The following is a 22,401-nucleotide window of genomic DNA, read 5'->3' on the forward strand; positions in this document are numbered from 1 at the left end:
TGATGAGGAGCGTTTTGATTCGGGCCTTCTGGCTCGGGCCCTTTTGTTGAGGAGACCTTTCGACCCGGGCCCTTAAGACGCGGGGCCGTTTGACTCCGGCTTTATTTGACCCGGGTCCGTTTGACGCAGGGTCTTTTGACTCAGGTAACTTTGTCGTAGAACTCTTTTGACCCGGGCTCTTTTTATGAGGTGCATTTTGATTTGGCCCCTTTTGACTAGGGCCTCTTTAATCAGCGACCTTTTGACTTACGGCCGTTTGACTCGGGCCCTTTCGTAGCGGGGCCCCTTTTGACTCTGCTCCTTTTTATGACGGGCGTTTTGATTCGGGCCCTTTTGACTCGGGACTTATGTTGTGGAGACCTGTTGACCCGGGCCTTTTTGATGTGGGGTCGTTTTCACACGGACCCTTTTGTGGCAGAGCCCCTTTTGACCCGGGCTCATTTGACGCAGGGCCTTTGACTCGGATCCTTTTCTCGTGGGCTCCTTTGACTATGGCTCTTTTTATGAGGGGCGTTTTGATTCGGGCACTTTTGACTCGGTCCCTTTTGACGCAGGGTCGTTTGACTCTGGCTCTTTTGTAGCGGAGTCCCTTTTGACTCGGGCTTTTTTATGAGGATCGTTTTGATTCGGGGCCTTTTGACTCGGGCCCTTTTGTTGCGGAGACCTTTCGACCCGGGTCCTTTTTATGAGGGGCGTTTTGATTCGGGCCCTTTTGATCCGAGCCCGTTTGACGCAGGGTCTTTTGACTCGTGCCCTGTTGTTGCGGAGATCTTTTGACTCGGGCCCTTTTGTAACGAAGGTGCCATCTCGACCCGGGCCCATTTGACGCAGGGCCCTTTTGACTCGGGTCTCTCTGTCTTTGCCCTTTTGTTTGGCCCTTCTGACATGGAACCATATATATAACGCAGCAGCTGAAATACCTGTGGCAGAGGGCCTGGGGGAGTATGAGTAAATCGATGATCGATCGATCCAGGGCGCAGTAAAATTAGTTACACCACTGTTCATATCTATTTCTTTCTATTCTCTCGACATCATGTCTGGAGATGAATGTTCTGACTAATAAGCTACAGTAGCGAAAGACGATATACGCTATCAATGATAAATGTTATGACTGTTAATATATATAGGGAATAAAACGAAACATTCTATATCGGACTTCCCCTCCACCCGTTGAAAAAAATCCTGCGGGCGTTAGTGATTATGATGTTGCTTAGTTACTGTATTATATTATTCTATACACGGAATAAATACTTACGTGTTTTATATAATAATGAGAACCTTATTTACATTTATTACGGCCCTTGCTTTACGAGAAACATTTTCACGTTCAGCGTAATCAGTTTCCATTCTAAAATAATTACAGTGAGGCGAATGAAATAATTCACGCACAGATTTAGGACTTAGAATAATGTTTTGCGAACATGTAGTAAATCCCTGAAGATTAAAAAGCGCTAGTAGCAGTAATTAGCTTAGTCGTTTCCTATAGTGCCTTAGTGAATTACATAAATCTTACAGATGTTGTATCTCTTTCTTTCTCCTCTCTATACATCATGTCTGGAGATTAATGTATGGACAAATAGGCTACAGAGGCAATTTTAAAAAGTAAGATGATCTACGCTATCAGTGACAGATGTTGTGGTGTTTAACTTAACATATAAGGCAATAATACGAATCTTTTCAGAGATGACAGTGCACTGATGCTTCAAATCTGTGTCTTTACTCCCTATACCTACTTTATTTTCCTAGTCAAAATAAAAACTATTCAAAATTAATCACAAATTCTTATGCAACCATCCCTTCTTTAATGTACTGCGCTGTCACATACCCGTCACGGCGATGTAAAGGCACTTTTGGCGACGAGGATACAATCAGCATCAAAAGCTATTTCCGTTTGATGAAATTATTTTCTTAACTACAAGTATGTTCAGAATTTGAGTACAGTTTTCAGCAATTTAAAAAGAATGTAATTTTCTATACGTTCCAGCTATACCACCCTTATTCTCAAAATAAATTTTACCAACGGAAAGAACTTTTGTCACTGACTTTACCAAAAATCATCAAAATTGGTGCCGTGGTCCAGGATGAGATAGTGAACAAGTATAATTACGATTACTGTTATTTATATGAATATAAGTTAATCATAATATACTATCTTGAACTCTTCTCCAGAATAATCTATCTTGAGCAATTCTTTTCCATGTTACTACACAGTGTTTATTGATTTCATGACACCATCTTCAATGAGGACGTAATGGCCTCGCTTAGCGCAGTCGCAAACCCTCTGGCCTTTGATGCGAACGGGCCCCGGTTCGATTACCGGTGGGGACACACGATCGAAAAAGTGTAAAATCTTTTCCAAGCCTACTATCCTGAGTGAGGTGTTCCTGTGTTTTCCTCATTCATTGAAGGCAAATGACAGGATGGTGCCTAGCATACAGGTCCCAGGACACTTCCTTCCTTTTGACCAGACAGTGTGCTAACCGAGTGACGTAATCCTCCATACGTAACGAGCTAACATTTCCATATATACCTAGGCCGTCATTCGGCAGTTCATTTCTGATTGTGCGCAACATCAGCTGATGGTTAATAACTTTTATGTCCCCAAGCCCTACGTGAACAAATTAAGGATTACGTACAGAGTGTGTGTACTAGTGTTAATGGATAAACACTTACAAGTAGACATATCGACGCATCCCAACACCATGAGAATAGAGAGGGACATAGACACGAGTTCGAGGCCCGTCAACCGAGACAGATGCTCTACCATGAGGAGAGATAGATGCTCCAGGCCGACGAGGACTTCTTTTCCGGGATTGGAACCCAGGAAACTGAGCGGGAGACGCTACCGCAAGACTTGGAAATGGACACTAGGAACCATCATGTTGTTGAGCACCTTTATGGGTGCTCAGGTGAGGATTTTCATCGAAGAATAATGTACCGTCAAGCTGTTTTTCGGCCGTAGTCGATGACTTTGGTCGCCCAGGAATTCGAGAATTCTTTACACTTCCCATTTCCAAGAAGCGCAGCACGCGCAACTATTTCTCTAGAGCCGAGAAATCTAATTCCTATATCAGTGAGGACGCTCCCTCCTATACATTAATGTCAATCATAATTATGGTGTTGTAATTAAGATATACACACGCATTGTTTACTAATAGTTGTCAAGAGAACGAATGAAGTATCATACACCTAATTAATATGTTGAATATAGGTATATGTATTCGTGTTGTAGTATTTTGTGGAATTTGTTCTATTAGTATTTTGTGGAATTCGTCTTATTATTAGAAAGAAAGAAATCAAGTTGAACTATTTATATTGTATCTGTTTCCCGAAATATCGCTGCCTCGTAACATTACAGAATACACACAATTTAACTCGTACTGTAAATAACAATGATGCTACGTAATATACAATTCATTCGTTGCAATTTATTAATGATTTTGCTCTGTGGTAGGGCAGACTGCTCCACAGTGGATGCACCCGGACACTTTCAAGACCATGGAGGACTCACGAATTTCGGAAAGGTAGGTCAGACTATTTTCATTACTTTTATTATTTATTAAAATGAACACATCCATAATCGTAGATAATATCAAGGAGCTTAGGCCTCGAACCTCCCCAAGACCTGATGCAATTCCCCCATATATCATTAAGAGTTGCTCCCGGTTACTTAAATACCCGTTACAGGTTATATTTAGTAAGTCATTAGCTAGTTCACACTTTCAATTGAGCTGAAAATTTGCTAATATTTGTCCAATTCCCAAACCCAGCAGGAATGATATCGATATAAACATTCATAGATCAATATTTATAGTCTCTACAACCGCTTAAATATTTCAAATTATTTTTTAAGCCAAGAAATACGTTCCCAGTTTTATGCAACTATTTCTCAAAGTCAGCATGGTTTTCTACCCAGAAGATCAACCGAAACGAATCTTGCCGACGGAAGCCAGCCCAAAAATGTAGGAGGGCTCGGTAGAAATTAGGGTCCGGATCCAAAATTAGTATAGTTCATCACCATATTATAGTTCATTTGCAAGTCTACCGTGAAACTGTTAGGGGGGCAGCAAAAATTTAGGAAAGCGGCCCACTCTAGCCCCCCGTGGATACGGGCCTGGTTAGCAACATAAATTGATAACACAGGCCGACGTTTTTGAACTTTTGAAAAGTTACAGAAACAAAACTCACTGATTCTGACTAATTTTAGGTCCCTGAATATGAATATGATATCCATTTTACTACATTAGCTCGCATTTTTGTGTAACGCATAGTTGCTAGATTTACCATAATAGGGAAAATGAGCTATCATGAAGTGTACTGGCCAATGAGCTGTTTGAGTGCCGAAAGGGAATCAACTTCATTTCGACAGTTGGTCAAGAACGACATTCAGTTTTAAAAATTCTTAAAATTAATTTATTGAATAAAACCAGTTAATAAACTATATATTCTGTTTGTGTATTAGCACTAAAGAACTATATATATATATATATATTCTGTTAGCGTAGGCCTAATAGCATTTACATACACGGAGTAATTTATAAAGTCTAATGTTTAGAGCTGCGAATAACACAATCTGCTTTACTTTTTTCTTTTATGAAATGTTGGGTTCTCTCTCTTCACCGACCAGCAATATTCCCACACCATTGCAGGGTCCCAACGTCCTTGATATCGAGTTTCCATCGTTCTTATATCCTGGTGAAACCGTTCTCCCATTTCGTCGCTTACATCTGCAAGATTTTCTGGAAAGAAGTTGAGGTGGGAGTGCAGAAAGTGGATTTTCCAAAACATGCGACACCCCAGAGCTTCATATGCGACCAGAAGTTGCTACACCAGAGCCTCGTAATTTTGAGCTTTAGTTTTGTCCAAAAGACCTTTTACAACTTGAACAAAAGCACGCCAGGCATTTAACTCTTTGTCGTTTAAACTCTGTTCAAACAATTTGTCATGGATAAGTTTGCGAATATCAGGTCCTGTGAAAACTCCTTCTTTTAATTTACCATCACTTAGTTTTGGAAAACACTGTCTAAGATACTTAAATCCTTCACCTTCTTTGTCCATAGCTTTTACGAAATTCTTCATGAGGCTCAACTTAATATGAAGAGGTGGAAGCAGCACCTTGGCTGAATCGATCAGAGGCTCATACTTGACACTGTTGGTACCGGGCTTAAGTGTCTGTCTGGGGAGCCACTCTTTTTGCGAAAAATGTTTTCCTGTAGCTCTTGAGTCACAAAGACACACACAAAAAAACAGTATTTTGTAAATCCACCTTGCAGACCAAGTAATATTGCAATAACTTTCAAATATCAGCAAATTTGCCAACCATATTCTTTGTAGTTAATACGATTTAAAATGAGTGCGAGATTCTCGTAAGTCTTTTTCATCGAAACAGAGTGTGCCACAAGAATAGATGGCAGCTTATTTCCATTATTTCCATTTCCAACTCTTTCACTAAATCATTCAACTCATGTTGTAGGATGAAGTGAGGCTCATCCTTTACGTGGAAGGAACTGTCTCTCGGATCTTCATCCGCAGATATTCAGTTGGTGTCCTCATCGCTTCCTGTAGGCGCTGTAATATCGATAGTTTCCCAATCTTTCGGAGGAGTAGGTACAGGTAAATTTTCTCCATAGGGCACTGGTCTGATCGCGGATTGCAAGTTTGGGTATTCGATGGCACGTTGTTTCTTTTTGTTACTTCCTGCTGTATTCGTCATACAGAAATAGCAATCATCATAATGATTCCGGGGTTCTCTCCATAACAGCAAAAGGCATCCTTCGTTTAGTTCCTTTAAAGCCAGGCAGTGAGAGTCGCATAACACATCAAACAACACACATGAGGGGTCCAGCTTTTTTCTTGATCACCGATCTTGCAGCCAAAATAAAAATAATATGCTTTCCTAACGTATCATTTATCTATCTAATCTGCGAATTAACCATAAATACGCCACAGATATAACAAAATCTGTCCGGTGAGTTTTTTACATCCTCTGCGGGAAGAACTTGACATTTTGCACAGGAAAACGAAACTTAGAGCAAGTTTGTTTTTAGACCACTTATTCCATAAAATCACTAAAATATACTGAAAACATAGGCAAACAGTTCTAAAAATACAGTAAAATAAAACTGAAGTTACTGACGTAAAAATTCCAAGTAAATTCTCCCGACAAAATACTTATACACTTGAGAAATTACTGCAATGCATAAGAGCAAGACTGAGCCACGCAATAACGGCGCAGTCGGCGCTTTTTTCATCCGCGTCACCGTGCCGCTCATTGTTGCCACATATACTCTTTCCAGCCTTAGAAAAAAGTAGATGTAAACAAACCCACCTGACTACCAGTGGGTCGATGACCAGTGACTGGTTGTTGAACTCACTGCACTAGTATCCTACCGCAATATAATCCCTACTAAAATAATAATTTCAAATAAAGATATCTGAATTTATCCTGCATTTTGTGATAATAAACGCAATATATATAATATTTAACAACAGATGTAGCTTTATTTCAACCTCACGCGTATTTGGACATATAGTATTTACTGCGCATGCGTATGCGTTCGCGCGCCTACGCCACTCATTTCAAATTATAGCAGAATGCAGAGTTTCGTGGCGACGATATGTGACAATAATCCATTTTCGTCTCGTGTTATAAAACACAAAAGAGGACACAGGAACAGCGGTAAGCTCGTTTATATAAGAATTTAAGAAAATACATATTCCCAATGTAGTGTCAGTGCGTTAATTATTTACCAACCAACTATAGCCTTAGCATTGTGGAAATTATGCGACGACAGTAAGCTAGCAGACGATCTTGCTGTTCACGTCTCTGGCTGCCGGAGCACGTGTGAGACGCGGAGTAATACATTTCACTTTGTTTATGTCTACTTTGTTCTAAGGCTGGAAAGAGTTTTTTTTTTTACACCCATTTTTTTAAAACCGGTTTCAGTGGTCTAAAAACAAACAAACAAAGGAGGGGGAGGAACACAAGTGTCAAGCATTTCAATCATCCCCGAGACGGACGTTGAATGACCTCATTTTTTTGCACAGACTTTTGCACAACAAAATAGACTGTACAGACATAATTACAAAAATAATGGTACAGGTTCCAACCCTCAAAACACGCAAGGGAAATAGTGGCCTGTTGTACTGCAGGAAGGCACGTATAAATGCACTGCATATGTCACCTACATGGAGAATTTGTGCTACATACAATAAAATCAGTAAGGATTATGAAGTTATAGATATATTTAATAGTTGTGAAAAGTTGTTCAAAAGAGTAATACTGCGTATTTTGTAAAAAAAAAAAATCAAGTAAACTGTATTATTTTAACTCAAAACTTTGTACTAAATTTTGTAATTATGTAATTATGTATCATATTAAGCAATTTCAATTGTATCAACATTAAAATTATGTATTATATGTAGACACTGTAATTGGGCAGTAATGCCTATTGTGTCGATATATAAATAAATAAATAAATGCCAACAACAAGGGAGGTCCTATCTGTCGCTGAGTGAAATTTAATTTATTTCTTACTCAAGTAGCATTGTCAGACCGGTTACTTCGATGACAATTGGCAACAATGCGTAACGCCAAAATACGAGCTAATGTAGTAAAACGGCTATCAATTTCGAATTCAGCTTCTGAAAGTAGACAGAATCAGAGGTTTTCTTTTCTGTAACTAAACTGAAGTCGGCCAGTGTAATCATTAAAGCAAGTTGACACAATTTATACATATTTCAGTAAGGCGTTTGGTATCATTAATCACGATATTCTTTTTTGCAAACGTCAGTTAATTATTCACAATCCTACGTAAATGTTTACCCTCCTATCTCCGTGAACGCGGACATCGTGTACATTACAAAAATGTCCTATGTACTGTAGTTTATTCCAGTGTTCCATAGAGTTCAAACGTAAAGCCACAAACGCTTATGTATGCATACGATTTAAGAGTTTATCAATTCACATACTTGAAAAGAAAATACATTAGTTTGCAATATTGTACCAATAGATTTCACAAACAATATACAGAATTAATAAGCTATCATTAAATGTTGAGAAATACAATGCAATGTCGCCTAAAAGGAAACAAATTCCTTGGAATTTAAACGTATGGAACATTAAAGCACACTATACGTTTAAATTTCAAGCAATTTGTTTCCTTTTAGGCTACATTGCATTGCATTTCTCAACATTTAATGATAACCCAAATTAGAGTCAATTTATCCAAAATTTGTGGTATATCTAATGCTACCAGAATACACGTACTTCGCACGGGGAGAATACGTTTCATTTTATTGACAAAGTGCTGAATTCGGATAAATGGCATAGGATGTGCTACTGTTCAACTCAATGACTGCGAAAACTATGGATCCAACACTAAAATCGGCCATTTTCGATCATTTTTATATATCACTCTCTCTGGTACCCAAGTTGTAGGGCTGCATTTAAACGGCATTGTTCATCTTAGCGAGCCCGAAAACTGTGGATTCGGCACTAATTAATATCGGTTATTTTCGATAATTTTTGAATAACCTCTCCCTCCCCTAAGTTGAACTGTCAAAATGAAGTGATAAAAGCTATGCCAGGCCCGAACCTCATCTATGTAGCAAATTGGATCGAGATCGGTCTCGTGGTTCAAGAGTTATTAAGTTTTATTTATTTTTATATCAATCTCCCCCTCCCCTAAGTTACATCGTAAAAGTGAAATGATTAAAATCATTCCAGGCCAGAACGTCATCTATGTGGCAAATTACATCGAGATTGGTCACGTGGTTCAATAGTGAAAATAGTGACTTTCATTTACACACACACACACACACACACATATATATATATATATATATATATATCTACAGGGTGTAACAAAAAGATACGGCAAAATTTTAGGGGTGGATTCCTTATGGCTAAACAAGCAAAATCGTTCATATGACCATATGTCGGGAAATGGTTCGTTACAGAGTTACGGTCATTGAACCGCCTAATGGTGTGAAATAGTCATATTCTGGTCGCTCCTTAATGTGACTCAATTTAAACCTCAATAACGCAGACCCTAATTAAGTTAGGAAGATAATTTTAGTAGAAATGTGTTCCTGAAGGATGAAGCTTTCCGCCGATATGCATTTGTGAGTGTACTCTAAGGGGAAAGGAATACCATCCCCAAAATTCTGATTCAAAAAAAAAAAAAAACGTAATACCCTAACCTGTCCTCATGGTACACCCCACATACATAAAATGCAATCGGCGGAAAACGTCGTCCTTCAGAAATACATAGATACCAAAATTATCTTCTTAGCTTAATTAGGGTCTGAGTTATTGAGGTTTAAATTGAAATGAAAATGAAATGAAATTGTGAGCTTTTATATATATACAAAACTTAGGGGCAATTGCCCCATATCCTACAGCCCAAAGTGAAAATATATATATCTACTTATTTACGTCATTTTGAGTCCAAATGTGCAGAAAACTATAGCGCCAGAGCTTTGGACAGAAATGTCATGAAGGGCAAAACATGAATTTCCGTTCCTTACTTCACGTCATGAGAAAAATTGGTTGGAATTTGTGGACGTTTTGTCCATGAGGATCAGCATTTTTTTCTTCTTGGTTCCTTACAAATGAGGAATCTTTCTGATAGATTCGAATCGTGAGGGATTCTTAGAAGGAGGTGACATTCATCTTCACGTTTTTGTCCATGTTACGCACCAGCAACTTACCTCCGTAATCATATCCAGCAACAATCGTGACTTCCTGGGAGCAACTTTCTTCACACCGGAGGTAAAACTTGGTATATCTCTTTCCAAAGGTATTATCTTGTGCAAAGTATATCCATTTTTCAGCATAAATTAAATAACCAGTGTGTTTTACCTTACCAATTCGGGATATAATTTATACAGATTTGAAGCAATATACCCTCTTTTCCGACGGTGAGTGTACAAAATGCTTCAATTTGGTGTATTTCTGTTTTAAGGAACATAAACAACAAGCTGGGACACGATGACTCGGTCTAGTGCAAAAGAGCCCTGGTTTCACTATAGAATCATGTGGGGTTTTGGTAGACAATATCTTGTCAGTTTTCTCGGAGTACTCCCGTTTCATCTCAAATTATAATTCCATCAATGTGTTCATAATGATTCAATTTAGTTAATCATATGCCTCTTTTAGTTTAAAGGGACTAACGTGGAACGTTAAATTTAAGACTTAATTTAGTATTTTGGTAATCAAAGGTGGATTTATTATCTATCTTACGAGGTCTTGCGTTTATTTTGTGGAGTCACTCTTGGTATATTTACATCAGATATGCAAACAACCAAATGCAAATGCAAATAAGGTAAGTAAATGGTTTCTATTATGAGATGTAGGCTAGGAGGTTTTTTTCTTGAGCTAGTAAAATTTTATTGCTTATTTTTATCGCTGATTTCCATGTATATGGTGTTATTTGTTGAAGAAGTTGTTGAAAGGAAAAGTATGAGTAGTTTTTTTGCATTATTTTACTTAGGCCTATCATCAGAACAGAAGAGCATTAAAAGTCAATGCACAGTCCATTTCATGGTTTGTTCTGTTATACTCTTACCGAACTGATAGTTGTAATTTGAAATGGAAAACGGTAACGAAAAAGGGAAGAAAGAGTAATGCATTCTGATATTAGAAGAACTATTTATTGTTCAATTGCCTTGCTTAGGCAATAGATAGAGTAATTAGAACGCGGGAATGTGGACCTTCTTCCACAACCTTTTATCGTAAAAGTTGTGTTATATAGAAATATAACACAATTCACTATAATTGAGGTCCGAAGACCAATACAACGTTCTCTATATAGATTCTTGTTGGGTAAATGGGCGTCCTTAGACCCAGGCAGCCAAGGGAAGGATACTCCAGAGCTCCAGGCAAGATAAATAGTTGAGGGTTGAGATCTTCCAGTGCTCCAAGCAAGCAAGGGGAACAATTAAGTTACCACAAGAGCTCCAGGCAAGCTAGGTTGGCAAGAAACATCAAGCTTCAGGCAAACTAAGAAGTTTGTGTTAGGTTAGATCTCTTAGAACTCCAGGCAAGCTAAGAAAGGGATTTGACCAATTGAAATCGATGCCGATGGAGGTCCTGCAATGTGTTTTATTAACTCTTCATGGACAGTGGCAGGCCCGTAGCCAGTCCAAAAATGTAGGGGGCCCGGCTCAAGTTAGGGGGGGCCCGATCCAACCATATGATAGTTCATCACCATATTATAGTTCTTTTGCAAGCCTACTGTAAAACTTTTAGGGGGCCAGCAAAAATTTAGGGGGGCCGGACCCCCTAGACCCTTCCTGGATACGGGCCTGGACAGCGGTGGTGCTAGTTTTCCTCTTCAATCACGTTTTACTGGACACGATGATAATGTCCGTCTTCTGCTTGTATGTAGTAGTTGTCGTAAAGAAGCACAGAGTCTTGTTTATAAATATAGACAATAACAATATATAGTGTTAAAACAGTAGAAAGGAAATATAAAAGTCGACTCATATGATATTTAATAAAACAACAGAAAGAGCTAATTGTGTGGTGAACAGAGGTATGTGAGAACAATTATTAAAATTGATATTTTATTCAGTCATAATATTCAACCATACAAAGTGTATACAGTCACTGTCAAAAGTCTGAGAACACTACTGGTTTTTCATAATTATTAAAAAGAAAAAAAGATGTATTCTTACAAAAAAACAATTTGTTGGATATGTACTGTTAAATAAACATCCATTTCTTTCTTTATATGTGTGAAGTTGGCCCCTCACTTTCAAATTTTGATTCAAAACCCAAGCCAATCTTTTTTTCGTCTGTGATTGATTGTTTTGAAGAAAACAGTCGCTTGTATCTATAAACATAAAGACGTATTTACAAAATAAGGTTGGGGTGTGGCCAGGCCCGTATCCACGGGCGGTCTAGGAGGACCTGGTCCCCCTAAAATTTTCACGATAGGCTTGCAAATGAACTATAATATGGTTGGATCAGCCCCCCCCAATTTCTACCGGGCTCCCCCTACATTTTTGGGCTGGCTACTGGCCTGGGTGTGGCTACCTGTAACTTCACCCTGGTCTCTGAAAATACAAATTTTCATTAAATACCTAAATTAATCGTTTGTTTTTCATTTGTTATTGAATATTTCGAAAAAAAGTTTGTTTCGAGAACATAAAGATATATTTACTAAGAAAAATTGGAGGCCAACCTTATAGCTTAGCTTACGTTAGCTATACTCTGTTAAGTATGCCTTACTCTATTCCCGGTTTGACTAATTTTGATAATTGTAGTGAGTACCTTCGGTTACTTTAGTTTAGCTTAAAATAGAGTTAGATTATATTCGGTTTGGTAAAGTTTAGCTCAAGTTATATCGGGTAGGTGTACCTTAAGGTAATTTCAGGTAAATAATAATACAGTTCAGTTAAACTTGACGTAGTTTAGTTATAATTAATTTATATTAACTTTAGTTAGCGAACTCTTGTTAGATTACATTAGCTTCAACAAGTGTAGCTTAAGTTAGCTACCTTTAGGCTAACTTAACTAACGAGGGAACCTATCCAAGTGCAACTCTGACTTCGAGTCGAGACTATGGTCGTTGGATACCTTGTCCCAAAAGAACATAACACGAAAAGTGATACATCCTCGATCGCAACCGTTGCAGAGATATAAGCGTGAAAAGTTCGAAATTGAGCTCCATACTATACATTACAAAGTCAGCTTCCGGGTCAGATTTTTCGGAAACGGTCAGGTAAGAAAACTCAGCGAATACATATCAAAGTAGTGTTGGAAGCCCACCACCTTTTGAATGAAAAAAATGTTGCCCCCGGGGCACTCGCAGGGTCCCAGGCGGGGTCCAACTCAAAATTGGCAATGAGCTCCTCTGTGGCTAAGCGGTTAGCGTACGCGCCTTTGATGCGGGAGACCCGGGTTCGATTCCCGGCGGGAGCTCATGTGGTTCGGGTTGAGTTGATTTTGAGTTTATCGTCCCGTTCAGCAGCGAGGCTATATGAGACGTGGACCTACTGATTAACGTGGAATCCGAACCACATGAGCTCCCGCCGGGAATCGAACCCGGGTCTCCAGCGCCAAAGGCGCATACGCTAACCGCTTAGCCACGGAGGAGCTCTCTCATGTGGTTCGGATTCCACGTTAATCAGTAGGTCCACGTCTCATATAGCCTCGCTGTTGAAAAGGGACGTTCAACTCAAAATCAACTCAACTCAACTCAAAATTGGCAAATGAAACCGGGGGTCAAGTAGCATATTGTATGAAAGCTATTGTTAAATAAGAGAAGATAGAACAAATCTCAACTCTCTATGATGACCCTGTGCAAACGGGCAACTGGTCAAAATATCAATACAACCTACATCAGAAAATATATGGCCACTCTTCTAAATCCGTTAAGTTGTGACAATAACAAAACAGAAAAAACACGTTTAAAAGTGCAAGGTATTGAAGTTAAACAAATTGTTGCAGAGTCTCTCACAGTGGCCAGCTTTAATTGTATGGGAAGAAAAGGTAGGGGTATTTATTTCTTACCCTTTTGTATATCGATTTTTTATATACAAAAGAACTATATATATATATATATATATATATATATATATATATATATATATATATATATATATATATATATATATATATATATATATATATATATATATATACTACTTGTGCTCTATAACAATACCACGTGTCTAGGCGGTAGTCAGGGGCAGACTTAGTCATCAGTGGCCCCCGCCTCATTACCCGCTCTGGCGTTGTCACCGTTCGCCATCGTGATTCAACTAAATGTCTATTATATACTCTTTACGTTACACTGTAAATTTGCTGTAACTTTTTGGAACATCCTCGTTTATATAGACCACGGTATCGTTTGAAGTAAAGGAGCAAGGTGGCTCAGTGATAGAATGCTTACCTCTGGTGTGTGGGGTCCACGGTTCGATCTCTGCCGAAGTAAATTTGTATTGGACAATATTGTGTCCATGGGTTTTCTCGGATTACTTCCGTTTCCTCCCACATTCTCATTCCGCCAATTCTTTCAACATCATTAACTTGCCTTAAGAGTCTTCATCCCGGCGAAATTAAAATACCGCTAATTTTACAGTAACTATGTGATATCTTCAAATAGATAAAAGATAATCGAAATGTGGAACAAGAGCGCCCTAGACAATATTATTTTAGATGAGATACCGTTATCACGACTCACTTATCTGCTTTCGATTTTGAGCCATTTTGAAAATCGGCATTTATTTTTGCGTTTCTAAACAGCTTAAAAAGTGAAAGCCACTAGGTGACTTATGATAACGGTATCTCACGCAAAATAATATTGTCTAGGGCGCTCTTGTTCCATATTTCAATTATCTTTTATCTATTTGAAGATATTACATAATTACTGTAAAATTAGCGGTATTTTAATTTTGCCAGGATGAAGACTCTTAATCATCGTCTCCCTTAGCCTAAATGGCATAATCGTGTTACGTTAAACTGAAATATTTCATTTCCTCTTCGTATGAAGTATATCTTCCAAAAACGCTGAACGCTGAAAATTAATACGCTGAACAAAATAGTAACGGCAGGGTCCTCGATAAGAATTGACTGGTACTAAGAGAGTCAAAAGCCAAGATTGTCCTGGAGAAATCCTGATTTATTATAAGACGTTATACCGAGAAAGAATTTCTCATTGTGTCAGCTTTATACGTCGGTAGGATATCCACAATAAACAAGTCAGCATTCTTTTCCAATCATCTTGTTTACACACTTCTAAAATAAATACTTCTGTGTATATATATGAAAAGTAGAGAGTAAGAAGGGATAGCGCTTTGTTGTGAGTACAATACGCATATGAAAAAAAAATAGCTGGCTTCACATTTTATTTTTATTACTTTTTGTCAGGTCTGTCTTGTATATAGCGTTACTTTTATATGTACTGTGAAGAACTCTCGAAGGCATTCTCAGGTCTTCAAACTCAATTTATTTTCAATATCCCAAGAAGGTACTTCGATTAACTGTTTCTACCTAGAAGGGGAGGGGGCAGGGGGGGGGGGCAAGAGGACAAGAGCTAGTTTCTTCGAGCAGAAATCTCTTTCCCCCTTTCCTTTCTTCCTCCTTTCTTCTACACTTCATCGTATCTCTTTCGAGATTTTTCAGTCGGTTTTCCACGGTTTCCTTGTTGAAGACTCTCTCGGGTTATTTCGTGGAAGGGGGTCACGTGAGAGAAAGCCATTTCCAATACGCAGCAGCACGGTGCGGTGCGGGTGCCCTACAGCGTTCAGTTCTCTTTATAAACTTTTTCCATCAACTACCAAGAATTTCTGGACGATGAGTGAAGGATCTCAAAGACCACCAGAGAAGAGATAACAAAAGAAAGGTCACGCAGATCTTCAAGAATATTGAAACCAATATTTTTATGCCAACAATAAATAAAAATTCTGAAACACACACACACAAACATCGACCCCCATGCCATATATATATATATATATAGTGGTGGATCCAGGATATGATCAAGGGAGGGGCTAAATCTTAGTTTGCAGTTTTATCCAGTGTAAAGCAGGATTGAAGCCCATTTTATCCACTGTATACCTGGGCGTAAAGAGGACGTCCATGGGTGCCATTTTTAGAATACCCAATATATGTATACTAGCTGATATGCCCTTTCTTTGCATGGGGAGAAAATACGTTAATGGAAAATATTTGAATCCCCTTACTTCTCTTTGCGAGTATGTATTTCAATTAAACTGTAATAATAAAAATACAGAATATACTATACTTTTAACATAAATAATGAAACATCCTACCCCGTCTGATTACACATTTAATCAAACTGATTTGGTATTAAAAAAACAACAGATTAAAGTAGGCACTATCTATCTTCCAAAAGGAATTTCAAATACAGGGTGCGGCAGAACCAACTAAGCAATAAAAAGTAAATCTGGATATATAGAGAAAAGTGTTTTTATTTTCTAAATTAGCACAGTATACCATTTTACATTCATTTAGTTTTCAAAATAATGTCCTCAAGATGGCGGCCGTTAGCATCAATACATTGTTGTAGGCGATCCCTGAAGTTTCGAGCAGCTCTTGCACACATATCGCGGGATATGGCATTCACTTCGTCAATAATCCGCTGTTTTAACTCTGGTAGGGTGTGAGGGCAGCTTTTAAAAACCTTTTCCTTCAGATATCGCCAAAGAAAGTAGTCACAAATGCACAAATCTGGTGACCGCGCAGGCCACTCCACATCACCCCTCAAAGGGACGAGGCGTCCCGGAAAGATTTCTCTCAAAACATCAAGTGAAATTCAAGCTGTGTGAGCAGTAGCCCCATCCTGTTGGAACCACAAGTCCCCCAGTCCATGTTATTCAACAATCTCGTCCATTCTGGATTGCATTGTGTTTGCAGTAGGAACGGCATTGTTGCGTGGAATGTTGAACTGTCGCCGAAAAGCTCGTTGTGTAGCGATCACAGATCTGTTGTTTTCATAATAAGCGCGAACGCCAAAACCACGATGTGCACCGGTCCAGACCATATTAGCTACTGAAATGGGATCAACAACTGAACAAAGACAGACCACGTGCAACTGCCTACCCCCACCACAGCTCTCGCGGTAATCGATAGAAACTGCTTAGTCGGTACTGCCGCACCCTGTAGGTAAAATGTTTTTCCAAGGCCGAAAACTATGAATTCTACACAAATCTCATTTTAATATTTCATTTTCCACCACTCTATGCCGATGGGGATGAACTTGGATTCGAATGACATTGGGGGCGTCACTATTCATTTGAGCGATCCCGAAAACTACGGATTGCACACTAGTACTAGTCGTTTTGCATTATTTTTATATATTACTCCTTCTAACTTTCACCCTTGGAGTGTATTCCTCTCACAATATTTTTTGAGATTGAAGGTTATACGAGATGTTTTTGTCTTTTTGTGAATAAATGATTCACAAAAAACAAATGATTATAATAAGTGAATAAATGTTTATTTATACTAATTACACAAAAGTACTTGAAGACACATACAACTTATTATTAAATTGTCTTTTCACGAATTCCAGAGAACAAGATCAGACATTCTCAGGCCCTCGCTATACTCACAATCCCACTTTTTAAAACAAAAGACAAACTTTATCCGAATGCAATTGACAATGGCATTAACTCACAGCAAAAGTCTCTACACGAGGAACATTTTAAAAGTAAGATCCATTTGGCAATATCTAAGTAAAGCGCGAGCGCTCGTAATTTCGCGCATGCGCTCTGTGTATCGGGGTACTTTGAATATAAGTATACTCCTTTGGAATAGCGTCGGGACCGTAAGAGTTTTGTGGTGTGTGATGGAAAAGTTCAAAGAAGATCGAGCGGCCCACTGCGATCTGTAATACGATTCCTGACCTCAAGAACTGTAACACCAGCAGAAATTCATCGTAAAATCTGTGGAGTTTATGATCGAAACGGCAAGAATAATAGCAAACTTTGCAAAATCTTTTGACTTTTACGTCCCACGCTTATGCCGGTTAGGCTAAAGGAGACTGTGATGATGAGAAATGAATGAAATGGTGGAATGAAGAAAGTGGGAGGAAACGAGAGAACCCCGAAAAAACCCACTACCACGGTGTTTGTCCACCACAAAGCGCAAGCTGGGATCGAACCAGGGACCCAAGCACCGGAGGCGAACGCTCCACCACTGAGCCACCGCGCTCCCCAGCAAATTTTGCAATTGGATGAGATTGTTCAAGAAAGACTGGGATGATCCACGATCGGGGTAGCCTTCTGTAATCACTAATGCGATTATGTGTGCGATTGAGATCAAGGTTCGTGAAAACAGACGGTTCGCCATTTCCATGTTGTCAGAGAATTTTCCACAAGCTTAACGTTCTGTTTTTCTACAAAATTCCGGAAGGAATGGGCTCTCATTTGGAAAACTTGTATGATATAAATCTACAAAAACTTGTTCTAATACGAGAAATGTTTGAACATCAACGAATATTATGTTAAAAAGCAGCTGACAATATGTAGAATCTCCTAAAAAAAACTAATATCAATAAATATAATCAAATGTTTAGTAGTTGTTTCTGTTTTTCATTGTAAAACGGGCATTACTTTCAAATTGTTTTTTCTATTGTAAAACAGACATTACTTTAAAACTTTTCCGTATTATAAACGGATATTACTTTAAAACCGTTCCTCGTATTTCTACCAAGTTTGATTAAAATTACTCCAGACGTTCCGAAGTTACGCTGAAATATACCTTCATACATCCAAATATATATCATCCAAAAGGAAGCAACTTCCTTGGCGTTCCTGCTGTAAATTTCCAATCCAGTGAATATGCCCGTTCATGCTTAAACTTGGAATTAAATGTCATTGTGATTGTAACCTAATAGCTTGATGAAGCCAAGCTATAAATTCGACACTAATTTCAGTCATTTGAGACATTTTATTTTATTTTTATCTAGTCTCAACCTCCATGCCAAGGCAGGGGGAGGATGAACTTCAAATTTAACGCTATCGGAAGTGTAATTATTAATCTCAGCGACACCGAGAACTATAGATTCGACCGGTCGTTTTCGATTACTTTTACATGTAAACTTCTTTCCACTACTTTACGGATGGTAACGGGGTTTAAATGTAACCTTAAATGAAATAGGGAGTATCGCCAATCAACTTACGAACCCCGAAAATATTTATTCAATGCTAATATCAATCACGTCTTTTTTATTTATTATTATTTTCATGTCTCCATCTCCGCCCCCCCCCCTCCTTTCCCGTAGTGGTAGTAATGGAGCTGAACTTGAATTTAAACGCAATCGCGAGTGTCACTGTTCACAATAAATTCAGACATTTTCGATCATTTTATGTGTTACCTCCTTTCATTCTCCCTAGGTGCGCTACGGGGTGTTACTCCTACTAAAGGCTGAACTTGAAGATTATAAGAAGTGCCAGCAATCATCTTAGGGACCCGAAAACTGTGGATTTGATACTAGTATCGGTGACATTTTCAATTATTTTACATGTCACAATTTTAACCCCTTCCCCCTGGAGTGTCGCTCTTTATCTAAGCGAACTTGAAAGCTACAAATTCGACACTAATATCGGTATTTTTAAAAGTAACTATTATTTCTTCTCTCCCACTGTACCTTAAGAGTTCTAAGGGGGCTGAATTTGAATGTAAAAGGCATCAGAAGCATCACTGTTCATCTCAGTGGCACCGAAAACTATGGCTTCGACAATAATTGCGTCCGTTTTCGATCACTTTATATATCACTCCTCCTACTCCCACTAGATGTGCCCTCTGCGGCCTGAGCTTGGACCTAATCAAATAAGCCATTCCCAAGGAAAGTTGTTTCGTGTGAGTTTTTTTTTTTTTTAAATAATAATAATTGATTAATTATTTTAACAAAAAAAAAAAAAAAAACATGAAAAATACCCTAAAATGTGCAGCAACAAGATAATCAACAAAGTAACTTGAGTTGCATTAGGAACATGTTTGTAGCCAGCTTTTTTCCAATGCTTTAACACACACACACAAAAAAAGAAATGAAATCTGAGTTTTACGTCCCACGCTTATGCCGGTTAGGCTAAAGGAGACGGTGATTATGAGAAATGAATGAAATGGTGGAATGAAGAAAGTGGGAGGAAACGAGAGAACCCCGAGAAAACCCACGCACACGGTGTTTGTTGGTTTAACACAGTTTTGTGATGGATGTTAAGGTAATTTTCCGATATCATGATTGCTTATTTGCCAGAGTTGCTCAACTTTAGGCAGAATATAATCCAGTTTTTCTGTGATTAGTTCCCTACTGTAGCAGGCCCATATCCAGGGGGATCTAGGGGGGCCTGCCCCCTAAATTTTTGCTGGCCCCCTAAAAGTTTTACAGTAGGTTTTCAAAAGAACTATAATATAGTGATGAACTATCATATGGTTGGATCGCCCCCCCTAACTTCAGCCGGGCTCCCCCTACATTTTTGGGCTGGCTACGGGCCTGATTGTGAGGAGCTTCTCCAACATCTTGAGATTTGAATCGAGGATTTTAAGCAAGGAGAAAAATCTGCTCTTTTAGCACTGAATCAATTGAAAAAATAGTTCTTGTTAAATCTGCTCTTTTCTCTGATATGGATGAACCAAGGTGAACGGATATAGACGTTTCATAAGATCTATACTTGTATATACATAACGAAGGAAGTCTGATATGAGATTTCGAATAATGTTATGAATTTTGCAGTAGACGCTTTTCGTCAGTGAAGTTTTTTGTTAAAGTAAACAGAAAGAAATTAATGAAAAGCAGAGGTTCGTAAAGGAACTAAGATGTTGCATCGTGAAGATATTTGAAAACAGGCAAATAGAATTATATAAAAAATGAAATGCAGATATTAAAATTCTACTCAGCACTCTTGAGTGGCTATGGTCCCTTTTCACCGACCCAGAATGCGATTTTTTCTTTTATGTTGCAGATTTTTCTTCTTTTCTTGATTCTCCTTTGTTCTTTTATATTACATTATCTTCCAGAAAGACTTCCGCCCTTTCTTTTTTCCTTCTATCTTCTTTCCCTTTCTCTCCCTCTCTCTTTCTGTAAGATTATTTTATATTTCAGTGTGACCCTAGCCAGAAAATTCCGTTTTATGACCTCAAGAATATTGCTACCAAAAACCCTTAAAGAAAATGCAACATATAAACTCTGCACTCATTTTTTCCCTTTTTTTCCCCTTAGTTTCAATTTACGCCCAAAATTCATGTCTCTCTTTGTGTTATGAGTGTGTGAACTACAAGCTTTTTTTACGATCTCGTAGAAAGGATTGCGAAAAGGAAATCTTCCTGCAACAGAGTCCACGTAACTACTCTTCTTGCTTTTATGTTTCATAACAAATATGTGCTTTCCATCGTTTGCAACTATGAAAGGACGTGCTCTGATTTTCTTTTCTTTTTTTATATTAATTTTTCTAATTTTCATTAATATAATGTTTGAGTCTTTGTTAGATATACAGAGTCCGTCTAGAAATGTATGCTTACGTTACGAGATGACATCTGTGGAAATTTATCAAAGTTGGTCTGGATGATGTAGGTAATGTGTAGTTAAAGCGAATGCTCGTGAACCTTCTATGCCTTCATTTCGATTGGAATTTGTGTGTCTGTGTATGTATACGTCTGTCCATGGAAGCCCCTTCTGCGAAGAGAGGGGAAGATCGCCCGATGCGAACTCCCCCCAAACTTCCTACCTCAACATACATTTGTACACGATATCAATAAAATTAAACTTATTTGAAAGGTAATTGATTAATGTAGCATGAAAATTTGATATTACACTTCATCAATGCGGCATATCAAATATCCGTGAACACGAATCGAATGACATCCATTTCATCCCAGTTGGTCACTGGTCTGCATTGCCCAAAGGGCCATTTTTTTTTTTTAAATTTTTAACCCTTAATTTAAATTTGATGCAGTCGGTTCCAGAAATCAAAAGTGGTGTCATTGGATGTAGCTCATCGAAATCTACATTTTAAACCTCAAAAAGTCGAAAAATACAGGGCCATGGTAACTTCCTTTTAACCGTACTCTTTCTCTTTTAAAAACAATCTAGTTCCATCATTTTTTTCTCAAAATATAGTTGAAAGTATTTTAAAATTACTTATCGTCTTTCGAGTGCAGAATTATACCCGTTCAATACTATATAGACGGAGTAACTTAGTATTGGACCCACCTCCCCCCTTACCCTCCCCCAAAGCTTAAACTCTTCCCAACTAAACTTTCTGAGTACACAGAGAAAAATCCGTTCTCCGGACACCGGTATATTGTACAAATATACGGTATCCTCTTGCTTGCTATAGAAATCAGTACGGAGCATACGTTATCCGTATGCTACATAGGCACTGCCCTTAGATGTCACATCATGCCGTTGCAGGATGTCTGACATCTAACAGTTTTCCGTATATCACATTGCATATACTTATCTTACCTTCGTCAGCTATATGTTATATACGTCCATTTGTATGTGAAATCCTGACCACCTACATTGTTTCATACGGAAAGTACGTATAGATGGAACCCTTATACAGAAAGTATTATAAAACATGCGTTTTCCGTTATAAATTTACAGTACCTTAAGTCCAAAAACTACAGGAATTACGCATGTAACCTATCTTTTTAAGTACGCCACCTACAATTTTTTTCTCAGTGTACGCGCCTGCACTCATGTGATGATTGTGTCATGGATGTGTCTAACGTGCGTTCGTGGGTGCGACAGTTCAAAGAAGGAAGAACGTCGCGTGACAACAAACTAAGATAATCTGGGCCTCGCACAAGCCGGTCTGACGATAGTGTACAGATCCCACGGAAATGCCAACTTTGGAGGCAATGTGTTCCACACTTAGTCGGCGATTCTCCAAAACAACTTTTTTCCACTCGCTCGATCA

The 22,401-nt window shown here is 38.4% G+C and overlaps 1 protein-coding gene across 1 annotated transcript in view; it reads left to right on the forward strand.

The window, feature by feature from the left end:
- LOC145676621 (dipeptidase 1-like) overlaps positions 1 to 22,401 on the forward strand; it is a gene marked incomplete at its 5' end in the record, with an annotated part of 261,116 nt that overhangs the window by 93,918 nt on the left and 144,797 nt on the right. The window contains one exon of the mRNA XM_081747455.1: positions 3,455 to 3,524. Within this exon, the coding sequence (XP_081603581.1) occupies positions 3,455 to 3,524 (70 nt within the window). The remainder of the gene's footprint in view (positions 1 to 3,454; positions 3,525 to 22,401) is intronic.

The sequence above is a fragment of the Thermobia domestica genome, unplaced genomic scaffold, assembly GCF_964235325.1.
Source record: "Thermobia domestica unplaced genomic scaffold, izTheDome1.hap1.1 HAP1_SCAFFOLD_246, whole genome shotgun sequence".
NCBI lineage: Eukaryota > Metazoa > Arthropoda > Insecta > Zygentoma > Lepismatidae > Thermobia > Thermobia domestica.